We start from the raw sequence: 17,109 nt of genomic DNA on the forward strand, positions 1-17,109 counted from the left end.
AATAGTTGGCCCGCAAGATACCCTGACTGGTAAGAGGAATGATGAGGCTATTGCAGCCGCAAAAATTTTGGCTCAGCATGTGGTTTCATGCTTCAAATCAAAACGGCAAGTCTCGTATAAAGGGAAGTTTGGGTCTGGGTTTTGTAAAAACCGTGAAACCCCCTTAACAGTTGGAAATGCTTTAATGATGTATCAAAGAAATAGATCGAAACAAGATTTAGAATTTTTTTACGACCTCAATCTTTCAATTAATTACAAGAATGTCAAAAGAATAACAAAGAGTCTGTCTGATTATATTATCAAGGAGACGTTGACTGAAAACAGCATTAGAAACATCTTGCCAGCTTTCGTTAAAGAAGGAGTTCGGCCCATTTTTGCCACAGATAATATAGACTTTGGTAGTGACGCTGGGTCATTTCATGGCGCAGATTTGTTAATTGCTCAGAAGCGAAGCGTAGGAGCTAAATCTCTGGGAAAATTATGCAGATTTTCTGACAAAAGCTTAATTTCAAACCAAACCCTAATCAATATTGATTATTTACCGTGCATCAAACCTCTTGATCCAGAAATACATTATTCATCATTTTCTCCATACATTTCATTGGGGAACATAAATGATTCTGTCACCATTAATTCAGCAACAGACTTATCGATTCTTTGGTTACTTCTTGCGTCTACAGCAGTTATGCCTAATATTACGAAGAAAATAGTCTGCGATGTAAATGTTTCCGATGAAGAAGGCGCGAACTCTACCCAAAGCAGTGACTATGTCGAAAAAGAAATGAGTGTCCGAAATGAAAACCAAGAGAATGTAGTAGATGAACCTGAATTGGTGGCTAAAGGAAATTTAAGTAAAATTCCAACCTGGGGAGCATTCCATTCTCACATAGTGGAAGCCGTGGACGAAAGTGATATCGGTATAGTAACGCCTTTATATGGTCGCAGTCCAACCGAATGGCCTGTTTTAAGAACCATTTTGGCCCATGCTGAGAAAATTAACAACACCATAAGTGGAGGTGGATCTAGACCCATAATTACCCTCGATGGTGATTTGTACGATCGCGCCGTTAAAATGAAAGATTACAAAACACACTGGGTGTTCCGTTTGGGATCGTTACACACAATTATGGCTTCTTTAAAATGCTTAGGAAAGTACATTGAAGGAAGTGGTCTTGATGTGGCCTGGGAAGTGGCTGGAGTATATGGGGCAGCAACAGTCAGTCAGATTTTAGAGGGGCGACACGTGTATAGAGGTCTAGAAGCACACATCATCACACTTCTCGCTATTCACTCCTTATTTTTGGAGAATACACTTTCTGTAGACGAAAAATTTCATGTTTCAAAACAAATGATTGAGCTCCAGAAATTATTCGAAGATGATAAAGAACCATCTTCTCTCAGATCAGACGTCTTAGCAGCTCAAAAAGCTTTAAACAATGAGAACGTTCTTCAAAAGCTAAAAGTTCGAACATCCGAATGCAAAGGGAACGGAGCCTTTCTTCAAAACTACATTAAGCAAGTTCTTAACTTGCTCTCGTTTATCCATGCAACTCGCAGCGCCAACTGGAAGCTTCATTTAGCAACCCTAGAAGAAATGTGTATATACTTTCACGCCCACGATCAACAAAATTACGGTCGCTGGGCACCTTTATACATAGCTGACATGAAAGAGCTAGAAATTGAAGATCCCGAGACTTGGAGCTTTTTAAACAATGGCAACTTTGTTATTACCAAAGGTAAAGTTCCATTCACTTCATTAGATCCTGACCATGCAATTGAACAGGAACATAAGAAAATGAAGATCAGAGGCGGAGTCGTTGGAATAACAGGAAACCCTACAGCTCTCCAAAATTACTTCACAATTGCACCACTGTTAAGTTCGATGGTTGAAAAATTTAAGGAACAAGCAGGCATAGAAAATAGAACCCCTTCATCGCTTCACCATGAAAGCTATGGAAATAAAGGATATAAAATTGTTAAACATGCCATAAGTATATCCTTAGCAATTTCCAAAGAAGGCAATCCATTTCTTGACGGTGATATCCATAATTTGATGACATTTGCTGTACCGTCTACCGAAATCGCAAATGACATTTTGAATAGGGATGAACTTGGAAAAGCAGCTTTCTCCAAATTTGTCGAAGAAAGACTTATTCAACGTTCCGTGGGGTTTTGGGATTCACAAAAACGAAACAAATATAAATATTTCAAGGACTTCGGATCTCAAACCACCATTAAAGTCAAAGGTGATCTCCATACTCTTAAGGAAGAGAGAAGCCTAATCTCAAGACTATTGGTTGTTGCAAAGGCAAGACCAGATCTGGCCGCGAAAGATGCCATTGGGGAATACGAGTTTCAGGTGTCACCTCCATCACTTTTCAATCCTGACGGCACTATGCACATGCTAGCTAATAAACACGAACTTATAACGGAAATCTTAAAGCTGCCACTACCAGAAGTCCTAAACATCTATGGCCGTACACTTCCTGAAAGAAAGGTCCTCATTATTGATGCCATGTGCGTCGTTCAATCCTTCCAAAGCTCTAAGGATATTACCTCGGCACAAGAACTCTCAGATAAATTTGTACAAAAGGTTGAGCGCATGGGTTTTATGTACGACGAAATAAGGGTACTGTTTGATCAATACGTTGTGGCTTCTTTGAAAGATGCAACACGGTCTAAGAGAATTGGGAAAAATACAGCCGTCCACTACCACGTAAACGATGCAACCAAATTTCATAACGTGAAAAAATTTCTTCTCCATTCTGAAACGAAGTCCGAATTGACTTCTTATCTTTCGGATAAATTATTGTCTTATTTTAAAGACAGTGAGACGATCTTAGTAGTTTCTCATCATAATCTGATTTCGGCGAATCGTCCATTGGAAGATGTTTTTGCAAGCCAAGAGATGAGACACGGTCGTCATTCATTGGAAGAAGCAGATCAACAAATTATTCTTCACGCCCAAGACGTTGCGAGAATAAGTCCCAGAGGCACTCAACTGGATGTATATTCGCTAGACACTGATGTACTAGTGTTCCTCACAGGATTTTACAAAGATATACCAACTAGTACAACGATGCTCCGAAACAAAGAACAATATAAAATTAACGACTTCTACTACAGACTAGGACCAAAAAAAGCCTCAGCGTTGATCGGTTGGTATTGCTTTAAAGGCTGTGATAGTACTGGATGTTTCGCAACCAAAGCTCTTAAATCCCACTTCAAAACCTTAATGGCATGTGATGACAGCATCTTGGAGGCATTTGCCCTTTTTGGAACCAATGCCCTTATATGTCATGAAATCGTTGCACAAATGGAAAGGTACGTCTGCCTTCTCTACAAAACGAATGCAGATCATGAGTCTTTGAAAGACCTTCGTTGGGATATGTTTGCCAAATCCGGAAAGGAAGGAAGGCAACTTCCACCAACAATGGCTACCTTGATACCACACATTAAGAGAGCTTATTTACAAAGCTTAGTGGTTAAAAATTCTAACACAACAACGCCAAACTTTCCCAAACCAACGGAGTTCGGTTGGGAGGAAAGGAATGGTGTTTTCCATCCACAGCGGTGTACGTTGCCTCCAGCACCAGAAGCCCTTTTAGCTTTGCGAAAATGTTCTTGCAAGAAAGGCTGTCATGGTAGATGTGGTTGCTTCAAGAACAATTTGAACTGTACAGACCTTTGTAGTTGCAACGAATCATGTCATAACTTAAAAATTATTCAAAATATTGAAGAAGAGACTTTTGCTAATTTGAACTTTTTATGAGTTGCATATTCTAATTTACCTGATTTAAACTGTCTTAAAATTCACTTTCAAGCATAAATAACCAAAAATAATGAATTAAATATGTTAAATATACTTTACTTGGTTGAATTTAATTTATTTAAATATAATGTATTATGTTGCTTAGATTTTGTGTAAGAAAGGTTTGTAGTGTTAGGCGTATGGGAAGCGTAGCGAAGTTAAAAGCTATAGTTCTAAGAATCACAAAGTTCCAGCAACAAAAAGTGAATTTTTCGTGTAATTGAAAGAGTTAAAACTAATTAATTTCAGCTGATAAAATTTTGAAGACAAGTATAAATCGATAGTTTATGACGTGTTTAATCTATTTCACTTATAAAATCAAACTTGGCTAATTTTGCCAAGTAAAATACAAGCGTCTCCTGACTATTTGACATGTAAAATTTTAATATAATAAAACTAAATGTAAATCAAGATTTAGCATTGATAAGTTTAGTACAACAGAATTCTAAGTCGAGGCTTAAAAAAAATGTACTGTTTTAATAATTATGTTATCATAAATTTTAAAATTATTTATGATCATGGTTAAGTGATTTTTTACCTATTCTTTTGTTAACTATAAGACCAATCTGGATATCCATGAAATATCGCAGAGTGATTTTAAAATTACAATTCTGTTGAGATTTTATGGAAAATTTGAAATACATATTTTCCAGGCATCTAGGATTCGTACCATTAATAGAAGGAGATCAGGCGACTAAGAGCGTAAAATCGTCTGCTATTTAGCACTCTAAGTCGCCTGGTCTCCTTGTTTTAATGGTAGCAAATCTCCATTCCTGTAAACTATGTATAAGCACCTCCGGCCAATCGCGTAACGTCCTGCCTTCTTGATAACAAAATTCTCGTGGCACGCTCCATGCCGAATGAAATTTAGCGCGAGATTTGATAAAATTGCTCGAGATGTAGATCGTGCAATCTCAATTTTGATAATCCACCTCTGATAACAGTAATGCAAAGCGTTATGCGATTCGTCGGAGGTGCTCATTTAAAACTATCCATAAAATCTCACCCTAATTTGAATTTTAAAATCATTTGGAAATATTTTCTGAATGTTTCATTATGCAGCCTGGTCTTATAATTAGTAGAAGAATCGGCAAAAAATCGCTTGAGTTTCCTTTTCACCCTGCTTTTAACAGAAGCTTCCGAGCACGTGGGTGGCAGTTGAAAAAGAGCCACGAGCTCGAAAGTTTCTGTTAAATATTTTGTACTTTTATAATAAAGATTTAACCTGTGTATTTCTTCAATTTTTGATTAAACTCTATAAAAATAATGTTATCAGTTATCACTTACACTGTTATGATTATTTTCCTCTTTGAACTTTTGAAGTAGTAGTTTCCCCTTTCATTTACCGTTATCTCTAGCAGACAGTTTTAGTTTTTGACCCCAGCGCCTGGGGCGTCCCATGGCCAACTCGATCACGCGCTCGCGGACACAAGCTGCTCGCAGTCACGCGGCTACCCGGCTAGTTTCTTTTTCCTACGAGAGCTAGCTGCTTCCGACTCACTTTCGTGAGTGTACAGCATATTTGGTGGTTAGAATTAGCAACCGATGGTGACAGTCATTTTTCAATTAACCCAAAATTTAGTAATATTATCCTAAAACTGATAATTAGCTTGTTATGTATCGGTCACGCGGTGGCGCTAAAGAAGTTGCGTCCGCCTAAAGCGAACAACGGATGGTTTTCAAATTCTATGTAACGATGCTTTAATAGTGGTTAATGATAAAGGTCAGATGGATCCAGAATAGTATGTTCTTACCAGTCTATAGAGGAACTCAATCAAACCAGTTTTAACACTTCCCAATAGTGTTACCGATATAAACCATGCAGCTCGGTCAAATTCGGAAAAAATAAACATAAACAAAGAAACAACTTTCGAATATATATTTAGATTAAAATTTGATCACTGAAACGGTCCTAAGACAATATACGGAATGCAAACGTATCCTAATGAACGCATGATAAAATAAACTTGACAATATGAACAAACAGTAAAATTCTGCCATTAAACCTCTATACGTGATAAACCTAATAAATACTGATTTCAACGGTAAAGTCAGGGTTAGCGACAATTTTCCTGTCTCTGTTGAAACCATCTACTACCAGAGCTGATGACGAAGTTAAAGTAATTAAAGACGCAAATGACGATCCAGGACATTTAGCAAGTACTACATCAAAACCAGAAGAAACTTCAGACAATTTATGTGCTAATGAAAGCTCCGAGGGGACTGATAACGGAAATGGAAATCGCTCGAAAGAAGAAAAGCTCAACCGTTTGGAAATAAGTTTCGAACAATTCGAAAAACGTATCCAAAATTTATTATGGCTTATTTTAGCATCGTCTAAGTGAATTTTATTACATTTAATATAAAATTAGTTCTGAAAATGGTGCTTTTACAACTGGGTATAGTGCACCAAGAGTCTTCCGGCGCTTCCGTTAATACAATTTATAATGGAGAAATTTAATGGACTGTTACATACACAGTGTCGGCCCATTCATTACACAAGCCGATGAAATATGGTTATTGCCCTACACATTTAAAATGTAAATCCATCCATTCTGTGGGTTTTTCACCACTGTGAATAAATTGATGTCTGATCAAATGAATCTTCTGCGTACTTGCATAGTCACACTGATCACATTTGAAGGGTTTTTCACCTCTGTGAATAAGTTCATGTCCGATCAATGAAATCTTCTGCGTACTTGCATAGTCACATCGATCACATTTGAAGGGTTTTTCACCACTGTGAATGCGTTGATGTGTGATCAAATGATTCTTCTGCGTGCTTGCATAGTCACACTGATCACATTTGAAGGGTTTTTCACCGCTATGAACGCGTAGATGTATTTTCAAATCATAGTTCCGAGTACTTGCAAAGTCACACCGATCACATTTGAAGCGTTTTTCTGCGTTACCCTTCTTAATGTGACGTTGTGGAACCCTTTTATATTCAGCAGAATATTTGATCCGAGTTGAACGTTTCTTGCTGAATTTCCCTACATAAATTTATTAATGAAATATAAAAACGGCACATACGTCATTTACAATATAGTATCAAAAATACAGTAACATTCAATCGCACTACGAAAACTCATTGTTTTTTTTAACGTATGAGTAAACGACCTTATAAACAACAAGTTGGGAAACGAAAATAGACCTTTACGAGTCGAGACGTTCTTAATTAAATATAATTTATATTGATTATTTTTAACGTCAGTAATTTAGCTTAATATTAGTTTAGTCATTCTAAGAAACGTTATTCCTAAAATCATTTTAAACATAGCTATTGTTGACGTTTCAATTCAAGTGTATGCCTCTTTAACAATTTTTGGAAATTTAGGGTATATAAGGCGATTGATTCAAAATCAATAATAAGAAAACCCGCAATTGCGTGAACGCTGTGACAGACACGTCCAGTGTAATACCTCTCCGTGACGACAGACACGTCCAGTGTAATACCTCTCCGTGACGACATCGTCAAACGGAGAGGTAAAAAGGGGATGCACATAAATTGAATTGCAAGAGAAACCTTGGCTCGAAAGGACGTATTTTCAAATTCAACGGATGTTCGGAGAATAAAATGCTAGCTGATTCTGCGTGCAGACAAGCTACCATTTTCTTTCGTTCTGGCACCAACTCTCTGTTATCACATCTAGTTTGCACTTTGTTTCTCTACCTAGCAAAAGGCACCCTGAGTACAACTACATCTTCTTCTACTTCAGTTAGAACATTGTCTTCGTAAAACTCACCGAATAATTTCCCTAGCCAGATTATTTAACTCAAAGCGAGATAAATGTAGAAGGGCAGCTCTTTACTGTCAGATTAAAACTCATCCAAGAGGGGTTACTCGAAACGAAACCCTGTCGATATCTAGTTCGACAACTTCTGACAGAATACCATTTTTGTGATTTTCGAGACCGAGAGAGATGTCGATCGACAACTCCCTTTCGAAGCTTACAGAATAGGCACCCTGGTGTTCTTAAGTAAAAGTCGTACCTGATTGATACTCAATGCCCCGGCCTTACCGTTCGCGCATAAATGTTGCAGGGACGTTAAAGAAATTGGTTTAATCTGTGGACATCTTGAAAAATGGCGGCTAGAAATGTGAAGTTTCTTAGTGTAATTTGTAAATGCATTGATTTTCATCAAATTAATTTCTTGCGTGCTTCCAAGGGAACACTAATCTCATTTGAGGGGTTTTTCTGGTTCGCGTTTTAATGGGACGTTATAAATTTCATCCTTACTAAGTTTGATACTGAATTAATTTAGCATGGATGAAGAAAAACCTTTCACGGTAGAATTAACGATGTACTCATCACATAAAGTTTGCAAAAAAAGGCATTAAATACGTAGAATTGTGTAGACCCACTTGAAAAGAACACAATGCCAAGTTGTACGAACCACTGAGCAGTTAAAAGAAATACGCGACTAGACTTTATTCCGAGAAGGCGGAAATAGTGGCTTAGAAATATGATATTTCAATCTAGGTACTCAAGACTATTAAAGAATGAAATGACTTACCTGCAATTTCCGAACGAGGCGATGAGGTTTTACCATCTGGATTCTTTGGAGCGACATCTTCTAATGTCTCCGAGCTGGACACCGAACTATTATGTTGACCTGCAATTGGAACTTCGGGCAAATCGCTTTCCATAGAGACGGGGGTCAATTCTGATAGGTCATTTGGGTTGCGTTCAAGTTGAGGAACACACACTGGCACACTCAATGACTTCGGATCAACACGCTTCAGTTTTGGCAAGCACAGTCTCATAGTTTGATTTTGCTTATTGTAAGTTTTCTTTGCATCTGTCAAGATGATCGTGGATTGGTTATCATCAAGATCGTTTTCACGGGCTTCTTCTAGCGGATCGCTTTCGGCATTTGCATCAAGAGAAAGATCCAAATGTTTTTCGGATTCAACATTCAATTCAGGAACACGAAATTTCTTCGATGTAGTTGAATTATCCTCAGTGTCCCCCTCTGTCGAGAAACTTGGCGATTTACGATAAGAATCGTTAATGGTAAAATTGTTTTCAAGAGGTTCTCGTGGAGAATCGCTCTCCGTGTTCGTGTCAGGAGACATTTCGAATGGGTTTTCAACCTTAATTTTTGGTGAAGGCGCACTATAAGGCAAACTGTCACTGTATTTCAGTTTAAGGACACACGGATTCGTTTTTCGCGTTATAAGCCCCATATTTTCAGTATTTTTCAAGGTAGTTTCAGGGTTTGAATTGCCAACCTCAGAACCAGGTGATTCTTGACTAATATTTTCTTTAGACAGAATGCCTTGGACATTGACAGCTTGGACACTGTGCATCGCAATTGGAAGGGTTAACTCCTGGCCATTATTTCCCAAATCATTTTCAACGGGTTCAGTTTTCACGTATTCATCGTTAGGAAATTGAATTATTCCACTTTTCTCCTATTTTTTAAACAATTAACAATAACTTTCATTCTTAAAGTAATTATCTTTCCAATCGAGTATGAAAGTGAAGAATGTTCCATGGCTGCGTTCAGTAACCGGCATCAAAAACATCGATGGCTAAATGATGACATCGATGTCTTACTGAACGGTTTTTCGCGTCTTTGGGCGTGACGTCATGATGCTCATCGGATGCCCATCAGAAAAATCAGCTGTGATAGGAGGTTTTTTTGATGAGCATCGGATTCATGACGTAATTTTCGTCATTTTGCGCCGCGACAAAAAAATAGTAGGGAACTTCATCCCTATCTTCCGCAATTTTTAATAATGAAGAATTGGCAAATATTATATTTATGGATAATAATACCAAAAGTGGTATGATAATACTAAAAAGTAACGTATTATTTCGTTAAAAAAGGATTATGACAGAATTTTAAGAGCTAGGCGTTTTGATTTAATTGATAAATTGAAGTATAATATATTTGTAAATAGTTCAGTTTAACGTTATCATAATATAGTCGCCATTTTGAAAAGCATCGATTACATAAAATTTTCCCGTTCAACAACTTCAACGTCATCATGACGTCAAAAGAACACCGATTTCATTTTCCCAAACATCGATGTTTTTCCTGATGAGTGTTACTGAACGCAGCCCATACCATCAGATCTTTGATTCTACTTTCCAACTCTTTATTGACCCTATTGAGTCTTTCAATTTCGTCTATTTGCTTATTTATCGTTAATGATGTTTTCACTCTCTCTTTTGCCATTTTTGAAATTAAAACATTGCACTAAACAAAATGAGATTCCATTACAAAACAATCTTCGGAGTTTCTTTGGCTAAACTATTTTAAAGGGGCAAGCGAGAAAAGGGGGAAGATAATGACACAGAAGAAGGGGATCAGCAACAAAGGCCATCGTCGGGTTTCTTTGTTAATAAAGAAACGAAGGACGTGTTGCCAATCCCCTTAGCTTTGTGCCAATCCTGATAGGTGTTTTCACCAATAACCTTAATTAATTAACCCACTTATAGAGTTTGCTTCTATTTTAAGGCACACCTGATTCAACAACTGTCCATTTAAATTTTCTCATATCTCTGTGCTTAATTTCACACTCCTTAAAAACCCCTATGCTTCGAAAAATACCTTGGCTTCCAGTTCCCTAACTCGATCATCTCTAGCTTTCACTTCTTTGATTAGATCATCTTTGCTCAAGTGATCATAGTTACATTCTTCCTCGTAGTCCATTTCCTAAAAACAAAGTTTCAATAACTTAACTCAGTTTGTCTAAAAAAGGGAATATTCCAATAATTTCGCAAATACCTCTTTGATCGCCAACCTTTGAAGATTTACTAAACTCATTTCGGAATTTTGTAACGAGAGTTGGTGAGATTGAAAATCTACCCTAAAATAAAATAATTTTCCAAACTGAAGGGAAATCAAAAACGGACAAGGAAAGTTTCCCCTTACATTGTAGCTTTCGCTATAAAAAGCTAAGAAAAACTTAGCGATGCTTAAATTGTGACACTTTTGTTCAAGACTAGGGATTTTCTCAAGCACATTTTTTGAATACAACTACAACTAGCTTCGTATAAATTATTTATTCTGCTAGCATTTTTATTTTTTAAACAGCAAGAAAGATCTATTTCTTTCCAAGGTATAATAGTTTCAATAGAGCTATTTCAGAGGGGGTAATGGCTACGTCACCAATGCTATTTGCCCATAGAGAAAACTCTCATAAAATGGCCGCCCTACACTCAAAGGCAGGCCCAATTTTCGTAGCAGACGAAATTTTTCCCCCACTGAAATAGCTCTATAGGTTTAGATCCGTTATGCCTGTTTAACATGATCCAAGTTGCATTATATTCATCACTTACCATTTTAAACGTTCCACCATAACACGACATTCTTTAACAAATTCCATCACTTTTTGTACAGTTATCCTGCTATGATAAAATACGTAACATTTTAATAATAATAAAAAGTATGGCCATAAACAAAGATTTAGTGTTAAAAAGGGCGTTTCCCCTCAGTTTAATATACATTCTTACCAGGCAAGGCTTATATCAACGTTGTTTTGGTTTCACAGTTACTCACACTGTTCTGTTTTTGGGGTTAAAAATGAGAAAAAACTTCAACTTTTATAAAGAGCTTTTCTTGTATATAGATACTCTTTTTAATAATCAAAAAATACATTAAAGCCTTTAAAGGAGGAGCCGTTACCGTAACAAAGAAATTCACAACAAAGTACAAACCAGGGCCGGAAATAAGCACAGGACACTGGACAATGTCCAATAAAATTTTAAAATGTCCCATAATTTTTTAAAAAAATAAGGGGGTAACTGGACAGTTTGACCAATAAATTTTGCGAAGTTTTGATAGCTTGACTATGCAGGTGCGACACTATTTTGCACAGTCCAGTGGACCATGTCCTATAAATTTTCCAGTCAAATAGGGGGTCACTGGACATATGTCCTATAAGAAATTTTTCTTATTTCCGGCCCTGGTACAAACGCCAAAAAAAGAGAACGTCTAGCAGACAGCTTTTTCCTAACCAATCAGTCTGGGAAATAAGGATATTTTTTTAAACTAGTCCTTGGGAAGTTGGGAGTACAGGGTGGGAATGGGAAATAAGGATTTTTTAAAACTGGACATTGGGCCTGCCACCCCACCCCTGGTCTGGAATAAATGGTCCGTGACAGGGTTGGAAATAAGGTGAATTTTGTAAGTGGTGCTCGATACCAGCGACCCCTCATGTTGGAATTAGTAAACTGGTCCTTGGGACCAGTGACCCTCGCATTAATTATTATTTTACCGGTCCCACTATAAATTAAATTTCTAAAATGGTGAGAATAATAAGCACGTAAAGACAGAAAAGTAAAGAAGCTGAAAATTCTAATTGATTTTGAATTTTTTACTGTAGGAAAAGGTAGCATATAACAATCCATAACAGTTTACTTTTATTTCTTATCACAATTTTTCAACTAGTTGCCACTAAATATCAATCAACATGTCTAATGATATTTGAAGTTCTTAATCCTTTTCTGAACTATCCTTTTTCCTTATTGCATTTTACATAAATTCGGTGGCAATATCTTCTCTCGCTATCAGTAAGCCAGATCAAAATCCTGTGAGTATAGACGCTAGACAAGATCGATAGTCAATAGAGTATAGACTACAAAACTTTTGTAGGGAAGTTGTAGCCAAGGAGTACTAACTACCTATGAGTAGAATTGGTAGAAAATGTGTTGAGCTAGAAAAATTCTAATAAGGAACCCCGAACTTAATAAACTGGTCCCACCGTCTATTTTTTCCAAAAACCATAATTAATAAAATGGTCCCTGGGACCACTGACCCCAAGTTTTGGAATAAATAAACTGGTCCGACCAATTAATAAACTGGTTTTGGACTTGTGAACCTGTCTTATTCCATGACCATTGACCAGGACGCGTCGTGTGCTAAAATGAAGAAGTGGAATCCACTTAGTGGATAATTAAAATAGTTGAGATAACGTCTGGACTCTGGTTACCCTTGAATTTTATTAGTGGTCGTGGATCACTGACCCCCCTCCGATTTAATTTTAAAACTGGTCCAGGCAATTTTTAAACTGGTCATTCGCCATATGCCACCGCCTTATTTCCCACGCTGCTTGGGACCAGTGATCCCTCCTAGTGTCCGAAATAATAAACTGGTCTCCGGACTGGCCCCCAGTCCCCCACCTTTGTTCTTAATTAATAAACTGGTCCCGAGGACCAGTAACCCTCAGTTCTTGAATTTTCAAACTAGTCCAAGCTATTAGTAAACTGGTTTTGAACCAGAGGAAGTGTGCTGAACACTGCTGTGGAGTGTAAGACCTTTTTCTTTGGTCCTAGCTCAACAATAAAAACGGAGCAAAAAAAAAAAAAAGGTTCTAGAAGTATCATGTCGAGAAAATATCGGAGATTCTGCCAGACTTGGACCGCAAAAAGTATCTATAACAATTTTCAAAAGCAAACTAAATATATCTGTAAAAGTAGGTAGGTATTTCGCGATTAAATCAATTCATATGTCCTCAAGTAAATGTATCTTAACGCTTACAAATCAGTCGTTCTAATAAAAAATAATTACTAGACAGAGCTAATTTAAATACAGGTTTTTGCGCGGGAAAAACAAAAACCTTGAATTGAACTCCACTCTCGAATGATCCCGATCTCGTTAATTGCACCTCGGTCATTCTAATTGAAATTAATTAAAAACCTGTTTTTTAAGGTACAAAAAAGCTTTCATTGTTTAGTTTATATACAGAATCATCAGAATGCAAACTTAACCTAATAAACGTATGATAAAATAAACTGGACAAAATGAACAAACAGTAAAATTCTCCCATTAAACCTCTATACGTGAATACACCTACTAAGTACTAAAAAAAAGAGCATGAATTCAACGGTAAAGTTAGCGACAATTTTCCTGCATCTATGTAGACAATAAACACTAAATAGACTTGGAGACCACCTCTATGAAGTATCTTCGCAATATTGTTTAAATTTTCTTACAACTTTCAAATTCAGTGTAACGATACTTAAATAGTGGTAAATCATAAAACTAAAATGTTACTGGCCCAGAATAGGACGTTCTTAACAGGCTTAAAGGCTAGGGGTTCACTGCATTACCAGTCTATAGAAGAACTCAATCAAACCACTCTAAACCTGGCAGCTAATATATTTTGATTAAAATTTCATCACTGAAACGTTCCTAAGACATTATACAGAATGCAAACTTATCCTAATAAACGTATGATAAAATATACGTGACAATATGAACAAACAGTAATATTCAGCCATTAAACCTCTATACGTGATACACCTACTAAGTACTGAAAAAAAGCAAGAGCACGAATTCAACGGTGAAGCTAGGGTTAGCGACAATTTTCCTGTCTCTCTTGCTTCTTTTGAAACCATCTACTACCAGGGCTGGTGACGAAGTTAAAGTAATTAAAGACGCAAATGAAGATCCAGGACTTTTAGCAAGTACTACGCCAAAACCTGAAGAAACTTCAGACAATTTAAGTGGTAATGAAAGTTCCGAGGAGTCTGGTGGCAAAAATGTTACTCGTTCGAAAGAAGAAAAGCTCAAACGTTTGGAAAAGCGCTTGGAACAATTCGAAAAACGTATCCAAAATCGCCAGGAAAAGGTTATGAAAAAATTTGAGAAGAGATTGGCAAGAATTGAGAAAAATATTGAACGTAATTTGAAACAAGTTTCCGGTATGAGGGTCAGTTTTGCCATGGAAGCAACGAAACTAAATAATACTTTGGAGAAATTTAAAAGGGAGATGACCATTAAAATTAGTCAATTATTACGGTAAGCGTAGACTTAAATACTGTAAATCCAGTTGTAATATTAATTGATGTTAAATAAAGCCTTTGAGACAATATTGTTACTAATAAATTTTACTATCAGTTCGTAATGGTTTTATGAATAACTAGCAAAATCATATTATTATTACTACTTTTAGAAAAAAGGTTCGGCGTTGACCGTTAAGACATTTGGTTAGTTCCGGCCGCCATTTTAATATACTGCAGTATATTTAAAGCACACAACCATAGAGCCGGCATGGTAATTAGTCGGTAAATAAGGGTGCTTACATCATTTCTAAGAATGGAAAGTTTTCTTAGAGATTACCTAATACAATTGTAAAGAACAATATATATTCAGAAAATAAAAACATTTTGTAGTACAACACATTTAGTAAATGTTCTGTCCAAGTTTGCTGAGTATCTTTAACTATAATCCATTTTATTATTCCTAGCAGAAGTGAATCATGATCCACTTATGTTCCTAGTGATTACTACGTTGATGTCGGATTAAATGGCTCTTCCGTGCGCTGCCATAATCACAATGATCACATTTGACTTTCACCACTGTGAATGAGTTGATGTCTTTTCAAAGCATTCTTCCACGTATTGCATAGTCACATTGATCACATTTGAAGGGTTTTTCACCTCTGTGAATGCGTTGATGTCTGAACAAATCACTATTCCGTGTGTAAGAATAATCACACTGATCGCATTGAAAGGGTTTTTCACCAGTATGAATGCATTGATGTCTGGTCAAATCATCCTTCCGCGCACCTGCATAGTCACACTGATCACATTTGAAGGGTTTGTCACCACTGTGAATGCGTTGATGTCTGATCAAACCATTCTTCGTCGTACTTGCATAGTCACACTGATCACATTTGAAGGGTTTGTCACCACTGTGAATGAGTTGATGTGTGATCAAATTAATCTTCTGCGTGAAGGCATAATCACACTGGTCACATTTGAAGGGTCTTTCGCCGCTGTGAATGCGTTTGTGTTTGATCAAATTACTCTTGTTCTTGCTACCATAGTCACACTGTTCACACTTGAAGGGTGTTTCACCACTGTGAATGCGTTGATGTCTGATCAAATCATCCTTTCGCGTACTAGCATAGTCACACTGATCACATTTGAAGCGTTTTTCTTTGGTATCCTTTCGAATGTCGAGTTCGAGCTCCCTTTCATTTTCAGGTGAACATTTGTATCGAGTTGAACATTTTTTCTTAGATTTTCCTACAGAAAGGAAATAAACTAAAACTTCATACGATATCAAACAACTCGCATCACAAACATTTCTATTTTCAAAGGCAATTGATATAACAGGTTATGCTTAGGCTTAAAAAAAACAAAGGCAAACAAAACAAGTTCAGAAACAATAATCGATGTCCGAGTCGAAACAGAGGTTTCCAAAGGTTTGACCTTACGCGTTGGGATAACATGGGAACGTGGAAGATTTTTTTAATTCCTGGTATCAGTGATATCAACCCCGCAGCTTGGTCGAATTTGGAAATTAACTAATCGTGACTGCGTGTGTCATAAAAAACTAACAAACAACTTTCTCAAATATATATATATATATATATAATTTCAAACTTGATCCCACGTTAGAAATTTGGGTAGAACTGAATGCAAACTTTCGCATGATCAACGTACAATAAAATACACGTGACAATATGAACAGCCATATTCTGCCATTAAACCTCTGTAGGTACATGTTAACACCTAAAAAGTAGTGAAAAAACACAAGTATGAAGTCAAGGATAAAGTTATGTGCGGACACTGGGACAAACGACGATCTTCCTCATAGAGCCTAACATAGCGGGTGGGTAAAAAGGAGAGGGTGTCGGACAGCCCCTTTAAGCTTAGCGACAATTTTGCAGTCTCTCTTGTTTCTGCTGAAACCAACTAGCACCAGAAGAGATGACAAAGATGAAATCAAAGATGAAGCAAATTAAGATTCAATGCAATAACATATAAATCAATCATTATGGTAAAATTTTTATTCTTTAATAGCGAAGATGATATTCCATTTTTAATATAAAATATTGTTAATAATAGTCAAATATTCAATATTGTTCGTGAAGTATTTATAAATAACTAACACAAACATAGTATTACTACCAGTTTCCCGTTAAGACGTTAGGCTAGTTACATTTCACAATTTTATAATACGATATAGCCTGTCCGGTGATTAATCCGTAACGATAGGCTTTTACAATTTTCCCACGAACGAAAACTTTTTCTTAGTGAGCATCTACTACAGTTGTCAAGAACAGCAAAGTGTGAAAGAAAATTAAAACACGTTGCGCAATTAACACACTTTGAAATGGTTCTTTCCAAGTTTTAAATTGCTGATTATGCTTAACTACAATCCATTTTATTAGTCCAAGTGATTATTACGTTGATGTCTGATCAAATTACTCTTCTGCGTGAATCCATAGTCGCACTGATCACATTTGAAGGGTTTTTCACCGCTATGAATGCGTTGATGTTTGATCAAATCATTCTTATACGTGCTGCCATAGTCACACTGATCACAGT

General features: G+C 36.7%; 2 protein-coding genes across 2 annotated transcripts in view; both read right to left on the bottom strand.

The window, feature by feature from the left end:
* The window catches only part of LOC149621289 (uncharacterized), a 115,325-nt gene that overhangs the window by 72,929 nt on the left and 25,287 nt on the right, over positions 1-17,109 (bottom strand). The window lies entirely within an intron of this gene.
* Positions 4,187-11,784, bottom strand: LOC149621296 (uncharacterized). Its single transcript, XM_089854256.1, has 7 exons — positions 11,281-11,784; positions 11,107-11,175; positions 10,553-10,634; positions 10,376-10,480; positions 9,890-10,021; positions 8,330-9,230; positions 4,187-6,804 (listed from the first exon to the last, which is right to left on the bottom strand). The coding sequence occupies exons 2-7, from the start codon at positions 11,151-11,153 to the stop codon at positions 6,329-6,331; spliced, it is 1,743 nt and encodes a 580-aa protein (XP_089710382.1). The 5' UTR covers positions 11,154-11,175; positions 11,281-11,784; the 3' UTR covers positions 4,187-6,328.

The sequence above is a fragment of the Phalangium opilio genome, unplaced genomic scaffold (genome assembly GCF_054372755.1).
Source record: "Phalangium opilio isolate 3A_F unplaced genomic scaffold, DU_Popi_V2 ptg000209l_1, whole genome shotgun sequence".
NCBI classification, from domain to species: Eukaryota; Metazoa; Arthropoda; class Arachnida; order Opiliones; family Phalangiidae; genus Phalangium; species Phalangium opilio.